This window comes from Perna viridis, chromosome 2, assembly GCF_037379345.1.
Source record: "Perna viridis isolate PV_CMFRI_1.1 ecotype Kerala chromosome 2, ASM3737934v1, whole genome shotgun sequence".
Classification (NCBI taxonomy): Eukaryota; Metazoa; Mollusca; class Bivalvia; order Mytilida; family Mytilidae; genus Perna; species Perna viridis.
The window spans coordinates 52938891-52948984 of record NC_142446.1 but is presented as its reverse complement, the minus strand read 5'-3'; the positions used below and the strand labels follow the sequence as shown (position 1 = coordinate 52948984).

Sequence of the window (10094 nt, the reverse complement as noted above, 5' to 3'; positions counted from 1 at the left end):
CAAGTTATAGCGGTAATCAAAAGAATGTAATCTAGGGACAAAGACCAGACATAGAAAACAGACATACACAACAAAGAACATAAAGTAACTAAAATCATACATACAAAGTAACAAAAGTAAATGACCAATCGACTCCACTAAAAACTGGACCAGGTACATCGGTAGGGTAATGTTACTTAGAGTAGGATAAGAAAGTGCAATGTTCAGTTGCTTTAGGTGCGCTGAAATGAAGCAAAATTAAAATGACACAGAGTCTTCATAACTATTTTTGTCTATGAGTTTCGTCTTGGGAATGTCTGCATTTATTCAACTCATTTCCTAACATTTCAGTTTCCATTTTCATCATGGCAACTGTTCTTGTAACTTTCACAAAAAGGTCCATGAATTTTGATGGGACATGCATATCAGTGTCAACTTTTGTATCTTTTACGTTTTGTTTTTTTTTCTTGTAAGCCTTACATGTGCATTCATAAAACAAGTTCCGTGCTTATGCTGTTTTGCTTAATCAAAGTGCGTTTATAAATATTTTATTATACCCCCGCAAACAATGTTTAGGGATAAACAGGAATCCTTTTGACAGTACCGATCTTTATTTCAGATTTGCCTTCCTGTATGTAAACTTGTCCAAAGTACCAGTCCATATAAAATTCAGGCATTGCCCATGTCAAATTGATTCATCGTTAAGAAAATCCCACCAAAGAAAAAATGATGATTTTTCAATCTACATATGCTATAATTTGCATAACAATTGTGTCCCTTCAATATTTATTTCTGTATTTTTGAGAAAATCGTACATTTATCTCCCACTAAAATCAACTAAGTCAAACTAAATCAAGAACAATAACTCTTGCAGAGGCCAATTTCCTGTGCAATCTATATGATTTCTTTCTCTGAAGTTCAATGATCAAATGAAAAACGTAAGACTGGTTATATGATCATTAACTGTTTCTAAACAAGAAATAAATGCATGTATGAATTCGGTGGGTGTTTGACATGCATGAATCACCACCTGTTTGATTTTTATAACGACTGCTACTAAATTACTAACCAGACGACTGTCTAAAAAGAACTTCTATAGGATTTTGAACCCCAAAACTACATGTTGATGGTCATAGAAGTTTAAAACAAACATACAAACAGACAAAGAGAAACAGCATTGGTATATTTTAAAGAAAAAAGATACTAAGGAACATTAGGCCACTTGCATTAGGCCGTTCCAATCAACAAAAGGTGCCAACTACAAAAGTTTGTTTCATCAACGTCTCGCGAAATGAGTTCTTTGATAGAGAATAGTATTCTTAAATCTTGTAACCCTCAAAAATATCGCTGTATTTTGGTAAAAGTATTATTCATTTGAATAAATATTAAAAACTTCTGCTTTTTTATTCAATAAAAACAACAATGATAACCTTTTTGTTCTTGTCGCTAATGACTCATACTTGGTATTGTATTAAATACAGTAATATTATACTGTGAAATAACATTAAAAGTATAAAACACTGCAAGTTTAATGATAAAGAATAAAGGCTAAATACTTGTTTTAATATTTCAAAATTATGAAATAAACTTGTTACGAGAGTTATATGAAACATTACTAAACTGTTATGTGATTTTGAAAAAGTTTGTTTTTTGTTACGGTGATTAATTTATAGTAATTTCACCTAATCATATGCTGATGATGATAAAATATATTGAATGATATTAACTTTTTTGTTGAGTATATATACACCAATGAAACAAATGATGAATCACTTAAGTGATGAAATATTTCCCATCTTGTCATAATTTGGATCGGTAGTTTTTTCATCCGTGGTAGCCATCATTTTTTCCAGTTTGAAGTATACCTTTTCATTGTAATTATTTGAGTTCATCTTCTTGTATTTACCATTCACTCTAAGATGATTGTAACCATCACCCGGTGTTTCAATGTCATACGACGCATCATTCGAATTGAGGTCTTTGATCATTTCTGACTCTCTAATTTCAGAGTAAGGGTCTTCGTCGTTTTGAGATTCTTTTTGTGTTGTAGTTCTTCGACTAAGGCGACAGTGAACACCTACAAATACATGAATAAACAATCAATATTACCATCATATTTTATGAAGATACTCAAATGAATATGTATTTGACTATACATGTACACTTGTATATGCGTCAAAGGCAGATCCAAAGATATACATTTGTACCGGGACCCAACCCGCTATTTCGGAATTTCTGAACTCTTCACTGTGTATGTGTATAGACTTATTAAAAATAAAAAAAAACATTATGAGAACAGAATGCTGACATTCTTCAATGTTGTTGATTGTCATGCCATTGTGGAGTCGATAGAACGTTTTTATTCATGTTTTAGTTTTATAGTAGTATTACATGTACATATGTACAATAATTAGGCATATATTAAAGCAATTAACAAAAACTGTTCATATCAAGCGTTCTAATACAATAGTATTCAGGTTTTCCATATTGCCTTGGTTATTGTACAGAGGCAATCCATGGCTAGCCGGAGACCAATTTGGAAAGCAATTATGCTACATTTCTATTAAATATAAAAAGTTCAATACGTCATTTGTCGAATCCCTCGAACAGATCTACTGACTGTCTAAATAATCATAGACGGTAACGGGAGCTTATAACATTTTGTACGTTTTTGCTTATCTACATTTTGTTTATTATGGGAAATAGATTAATTTTTGTATCGAACTATATTTCTTCGAAGTTATTTTGAAAATCATTCAGCGGTTACTAGGTAAAATTCATTTTTGTTTTGGTGTCCAGGTCAAATGTACAGATTGGCCGGAAGCGAGGTTGAACGACATTCAGCTCAAATTGTTTTATAAAGTGCACACCTAGCGCGCGTCGTTTCAGTGAGAGAGCTATATTAGTCTCAACGTTATTCTGCAACTTGTGTTATCATTGGTTGATGGATTTTCCTTTTATGGTCATTTGCATATATCATTTGAATATTTTCATCAATCGTGAATGGATTTTTCTTTATTTGCATATTGTTGCTTTGGTTATTTTGACGAAAAATTTTATCTAAATTCAATATTTAAACTTTGTTGAACCCCTCTGGCATCTGTAGAATAGACCCTTTTGTGCTAAGTTGGTGAGCATGCTCAATGTACACTTCCGCAAGGTAGGGCTTGGGTAGAACGAAAGAATTTTCCTCGCGGAAGTATATATTGAGCATGCGTAGAGCTCATCGACTATCCTACAGTTAGCACAAAAGAGTCTATTATATATCTTAATTATACAATTTATAACATTTTTTTACTATGGCCACCCCAATATGCCATTTGTCCAATTGCCCGAGCCAAAACGGTTTTAATATTATACTGGACGAGTATTAGTCGTATTTATGTTGAAAGCATTCATGATATTATTATAAATAACACAATATCCTATTTTTCACCCAATAACGATATTTACCTTTTATTGAGCCACATCGTCGTTTGTAGAATTTGAGATATCTGTAAGTTACAGAACATCAGATCATGATATAAAAGATATAGATATTTCGATTTTACATTTAACAAATTAAAGCAATATCTTTGTCAAAATTGTTCAGTGTTAGAAACAAAAGTAGTTGAGGAATAAAAGTTAAAAGAATACAACAAGCAGCATCAGCCTCAACTATTTATTTCCGTTCGTCTGCAATAAGTTGTGACCAAATATTAAATTAGTAATATTTGTTTTTCGATGTTTCTTTCGTATGCTTTTATAATTTCTCGGTTGAGATAAAGAAACTACATATATTTATAAAGAATTAATGCTATTTATTTCTAAACATTACTTACAAAAATAGAAGAATGATCAGTACAAAAACACAAACAAGAACTGGTACAACAACCTCAAATGAAGAACCAAGACTTTCTTTTCCTGTGACAAAATGGATAACCGTTATGACAAAATGGATATCCGTTATATGCAAGGTGTGTACGTATACTGTATGGCGAGTATTGATATACACTATACATCATTACTCACCGATATTGATCAGTAAGCACTATTAGATTAATTGAAATGCATGCTCTCGTTCCCTGTGGGACATTTAACCTTATTTGTCAGCCCTTCGACTACATTAGAACCAGTTAGTAACAAGCCAAATCGGCACTTGGTCAAATCGTGCACCCATTGTTTGTAGTCTCATCGAATTCCATTCAGCGGTTTTAGGGTACATGTAGTTGTAGATTAGAAAATGCACTTTAAAAGAAAAATAACTGTATCATTAGTTGATAAAAAAAAGTAATACCTGGCTAAATCGAACTCTGAATAGTCCGAGAATTTGTCTAAAACAGATACTGTTAGCAGTCCCTAATGTCGATTTAAGTATTATAAAAATATACGGTTTAGCCAGGTTTCAGTGGAAAATATCTTCTCAATTATCACACTCACTTTCAGACCCGGACTGATTATTAATACAGCCGACAACATTGTCACATCTGAAAACATTATTTATAGCGGATTAAATTTAATACAATGTATTACAAACTTTCTATGTTTTCTGGTTTTTATCAAGTTTTTTACTAATCTTTATATTAACTTTTAAATTTACAAATGGAATACGAATAAAGAATTTTTAATCTGAAATAAATCGTTTTCATTTCCATACTGATCATTGAAAACCATCCAAAAAGTACCATCTGCTTTACATGTTCTTCATAGTTTGGGAAGAGTAAATTACCCAAACAGTGTCGAACAACGTCAAGATTTGAAGACTGCGCGGAACTTGTTCCATGCATGAGATAAATTTCTAAGTGTCCTCAGAACGAATAATTATATTGTGGTTATCTTATTTATCATATAGATTTCTCAATGATTTATAATAATAATTGTTTTTTTTTAGATAGTTTGATATCAGAAGTTACACGCAATTTTTGTCCATCATTAAAACCATATTTTGTTTTGGTGACTGTGGTGTCATCAACGATGATTTAATGATTTATTCGCTAAACATTGTTACTAAAACTGAATTATGAGGAATGGCTGTTATATGTTTTTGGTTATTAGGAACAACCTCAATGCCCGTGGTGTATGCTTAAAAATAGCCTGCAAAACAGGTTATTCAGTATGCACCACACTATATAATATGCTAAGTCATTCCTTAAAGCTGCATTAGCTGCCAAATTTGTTCAGTTTTGATTCTACTGAATTTTGCTGATTCAATGAAGTAAGATTTTACTAATGCAATTAATGTCGATAATACCTTACAGAATATTGTGAAAACAACGTTTTTGTAAATAAGAGAAGATCGATAGGTCTGAGCTAATTATTTTTCGCCATTACTTCTGAAGATTGCCGACAAGACATGATAATTCCCCAGGGTTAAAGATACTTTAACCTCGGTAAAAAAATAACAATAACGGATACGCAGGTGAGCACGTGTCTTGTTCACATTTCATTTCATCTATTTCTTGATTAGTTTTTAAATAAATAATGATCATATTAAGCGGCATTATATCATAATGTGTAAATTTCAAAAGGATCCTTGCGTTATATATTCAAACTTTGTTTCTTTTAAGGCTTGAGTCCGTCGGTCTTTCTTGTCGTTCAATAACCACTTTCATTTTGCAATCATGCTTGTTATTAAAGAAGCGATCCTTACAGTACATGCGCGGATAAAGGTCACCAGAAGTCAAATGCATACGAACTTATCTTGCTAGTTCGATTTTTTTTGTCTTGCACAACAATAAATATATAGAAACCTATTTCATGTATTTAAAGCATTTTATTTGTGAATATCAAAATGAAATTGTATAAGAAAAAGACAGTTTAGTAGACATAAGTCAAAGTTAAGGCATACTTCGACAGAAACAAAAAATTACGAAAATGACAGCTAATGCAGCTTTAAATAGATTGTGTTAAAATAAAGAAAAGATACTTATATGTACATTGTGATATGTAAGAAAAAAGGGAGAAAAGAAGATTGACAAAGGTACGACAAATAATATCAACGTAAATGGTATTCATTTTAATATTAGAAATATATATATATTTCTATATAGAAAAATATAGAAAGTATTTGTATTCGGCTCGGAAGAGCCACGCAATTACTTCCCCTTCCTTAGCCTTATACAAATACTTTCTATATATTTTTTCTGTAATACACTAATATTGTGTTTATCCTGCAATAAGTCAATTTTGATGGTTTTGTGTTTTTAACAGAATTTAATTCAAAAGTAGGAATCTGTCGAGGGCCCTTAAGCATTTTCAATGAAAACCCGCGACAAAAAGTAGTTCTAAGAGATGGACATTATTGACGAAATATTGTAAATTGTAACATATACTTTTAAACGAGTCATAAACATAGCATAAATATTCAAAATTAAACAACAATTTCCGTCATGTTTTTCCGATGTGAAATTTCTTCTTCTATGACCTACTTCCACTTTTGACAACGTTATTGATTGTGACGCCATGATGGTGGGCGGAGCTTAATCGCTTTATTGGCTACTATACAAATAAAGTATAAATTTATTTGACACCCATTATTTGCCCTTTAATGACTCATTGCAGGGAAAACATGTATAAGTTCTCCTCCGATCTCGAGGGGATTACAAAATTTCTCCATTCGAGCTACATGTATATGTAGTTAAGTTTTATATTTCTTTAAACCCGCAAGCTTTAGCGAGGTTAAATCTTACATTTAGGCTAAAAACCACTAATTCCACTTCCCATAGGCTTCTATGCTAATTTCACAATATTCAATGGCTTCTCTGGACTTTACCTTAACTTTAACCTGCAGAGGACTATATATCAGCATGATTCTACATATGTCAGCTCACAATCCTCAGAATGGCATGTGGGGTTAGTAGACTTGCATTGCAGGACTGGTCACCGGAAGTGAAGTGTCTATAAATAGCATGGGAAATCCCAGTGTTTTCACAAGATAGGGGTATATTTAGAAATCATTATGGAGATTAGGCTTCACATCACAAGAAGCAAAATGCACCTATAAAATGTATAGAAATGTTTTTCCTTTCAGAAACTGTTTAAATATTTTTAAATGAGATGAGAACTTTTTTCACAGCACTATGAGGAACAGGGGTAATTTCTGCGTAGGACTATTTTTGCGTACGTTCCCAATGCTCATTGGTTGAATTGGCGGTCTGTAACTTTTAACTATCGAGGGATGAGAAATCTTGTAATCCCCGAGACCACTGGAGGAGAATCTGTTCCTTCCCTGAATTCAACGGCAAAAATTGAAAATAACAGGTCAGATTCTTCAAAAATGCAATTCATTCATTGTGTCATATATCTACTACATTACGATTTGTTGATGCACTTCTGAATAATTACAATCTTAATTTTACCACAAAGAGTGAAGAAATAATTCTAATCAAGAATAGACACAGCTCTTATGAAATCTGTAGCAAACTAGGAATATGTTAAATGGCGGGAAAATTCTCGCAGATGTTTTATTAATCACCCGGTGGTTAAAAAGTCACATGCATTTTAAATCATCGGCTAGAAATGGAAGAAAAAGCCTAAATTTTTACTTACATTTGATTGCTTAAACAGTTGCATTCATGACCACAACGTTTACCATAGGAATTGTCTGCGCATTTAATACAGTGGTCTTTGTCACCTGGCTTGTGCGTTCCATTTTCACATTCTAGAATGACGATATCGTACAAAGTATAATGTAGATACATTATATTGCTAGATGCCATTTCAGTTTTATTTTAGTATATAAATATACGTCTCAGAATGTGACGACCCTATTTGCTACACTGTTGACCGAGTGGTCTAGAGCGTCGGATTTGGTGCAGGCGGTGTTGCCACATATGTCAGATCTTAGAAGGAATTCGAATACCACTGAAAGAGCGACCAAATTTGCAACCTCGCATCAATTCCAGACTAAGGATGTAGCATGTATGAATACGGAGTATGGCGAAGCATTGCGTTAACTATCGAGTTCCGAGTTCAGAGCGAGGTTGAATCAGAGTTTGAGTCTTTTAAAATTAAGTATCCATTCATCCCAGCCGCCTGAAATTCCTTGGTTTCTCTGTGTGATGCATCCCACTTAGTATACCATATATTATAGTTTCTGTGAGTATGATTTCCAAGTCTCAAATGCAAAAATTCGAATACTTTAGTTAGATAAATATGATAAATCATATCTTAGTTATATTTTTAAAGATTTTCAACATTTGAGGTGTCTTTAGAGTATTTACGTACCTTTGCATTTTCCGTCTTTCAAATAAAAGTCGAAACAGCATCTTGAACCATCTGTCGTATTGCTAGAGATATAATTAAAAAGAAAATACTATTTTATTTGAATAGCAAATCTGTGAAAATCAATGGAATATAGGATTTTTTTACAGTTCATAATGATCCTACGATAGTCCAAAATTACATCCTCCATATATAACTTGTAACAATTCGAAAGTTCGTAAACATGTTACATGTACCATTGTTTTCAGAGTTTTTTTTAAAGAATAATTAGGAACACTAAAAATACCGACGAATGTATACATATGCTTTACGATTTAATAGGTATAAAGCTGCATTTCAAATAGTTCATTTCAGTCGTTTTTAGGAGATCAAATAATTTTTAAACGCAGATTGCTCTACCGTTGTTGTACCATACCTACATGTTAGTGGTAGAATGACAACACTTAATGTTAACTAGAGCAATAGTTATGACTTACCAATGTTCTCCCGCAATACTATCACTTGTTCGCTTATTTGCATTGGCGAGAATTACAACCACCAGCAAGAGTAAGAGTTGCCATTTAAAGCCAGTCATTATTATGTAGTTGCTGTTGACCTATCGGTTTAATTTTAATCTAAATGGTGTGAGTTATGTCTCAGCTCGCATCCTTCCTTATTTGTTGGTTTATTCTCTAGTCAAGTGATTCTTTCACCACTCGACGTGTTTCGAACTAGCAATTAAAAAAAATGTAAAAAAAAAAAAAAACCAAAAAAAAAAAAAAAAAAAAGAAAAGAAAATGCAAATCAATTAAAATGTTTGGAAAGAAATATTTATAGCAGAACTGATATCAGTGAAAGAACATTGAATTATTAACTTTATTCAAATACCTTAACATAATCACATATCTAATCTAGCACGCTTATTGCTAGTTCCAGTTCAATATACAAAGAATGAACTGCCTAACCATACAGTGGCGCATCCACAGTTTTAGGTAAGAAAAGGGGGGAAAAAATTCTTGACAGGATCACCGGTAAGGATCACGAAGTGAGTGTTTTTCAAGATTTAACACAATTTTTCAACAAATATTTTATAAGGGGGTCCCGGCCCCTTGAATCTGCCACTGCCATGTATTTGTACTCCGACAGAGCCAACAAAAAAGCCAAGAACATAATATAAATTGAAAGAAACTCTCTCACGATAGGTGCAGGATCCTTATCAAAATCGTAAACTCAACTAAACTGAATGTCAAGCCCCAGAAATAAAAGATTCAACACTTGTCAAATCATCAATGAACTTATCATCGAAGCCAATATAAACGATGTCATGTCAACAATGTTGATTTTTTTGCAATATTAGCACAATGGACTAAACCTACCCATGGAATGCCGTTTTCTTGGTGTACACATGTGACATACATGTACATCTTCATAAATTCATAAATTCATGGGTATAAATTAAGTAAGTTGTAAGTTCCTAATTCACCCACTCTAAAAGCGAGATGGTCTGGGTTTCGGGGTATGGAGTACTTTCTTGATGAAATGTGTATTAAAAAAAATAAATAATAGTAACAATAATAATTGAAGTGAATCCCTATAAAAAGATTCCATTTCTTCGCAGTCTGAGAACAGTGGACCGCCTTCCTGAGTTACAAAAAATTGAAAGGGAATTTACACCAAATCGCTTTCTGCAAGGTTTTGAATTTGAGTTATAATCCCAAAAGAGAAAACCTTTCCACTTTTTAACGAATTTAGTCCAATCAACTGAAAATTGAAAGGGAATTCACATCAGTAGAAAGAAACAATTGACGAAAGTTTCACAACATTGATAGATTAAGTTAAGACTAAAATATAAGAGCGCGCGCTCTGTTTAGTTTATATTTATTATACAAGTTCTTATAATTCACTTTTGGAACAGTCACCATGTCTAAAGACAA

At 32.6% G+C, this 10094-nt stretch overlaps 1 protein-coding gene across 2 annotated transcripts; it reads right to left on the bottom strand.

Annotated features, from left to right (window-relative positions):
• Positions 1 to 1364: 1364 nt before the first annotated feature.
• On the bottom strand, positions 1365 to 8891 carry LOC148625991 (uncharacterized). Of its 2 annotated transcripts, XM_088569511.1 has the most exons (7): positions 8658 to 8891; positions 8185 to 8246; positions 7507 to 7618; positions 4399 to 4445; positions 3801 to 3882; positions 3433 to 3473; positions 1365 to 2056 (listed from the first exon to the last, which is right to left on the bottom strand). In XM_088569511.1, the coding sequence occupies exons 1-7, from the start codon at positions 8753 to 8755 to the stop codon at positions 1749 to 1751; spliced, it is 750 nt and encodes a 249-aa protein (XP_088425637.1). In that variant the 5' UTR covers positions 8756 to 8891; the 3' UTR covers positions 1365 to 1748. The 2 variants fall into 2 exon arrangements, with proteins under 2 accessions (XP_088425637.1, XP_088425638.1); XM_088569512.1 differs by lacking the exons at positions 3801 to 3882; positions 4399 to 4445.
• Positions 8892 to 10094: the final 1203 nt, after the last annotated feature.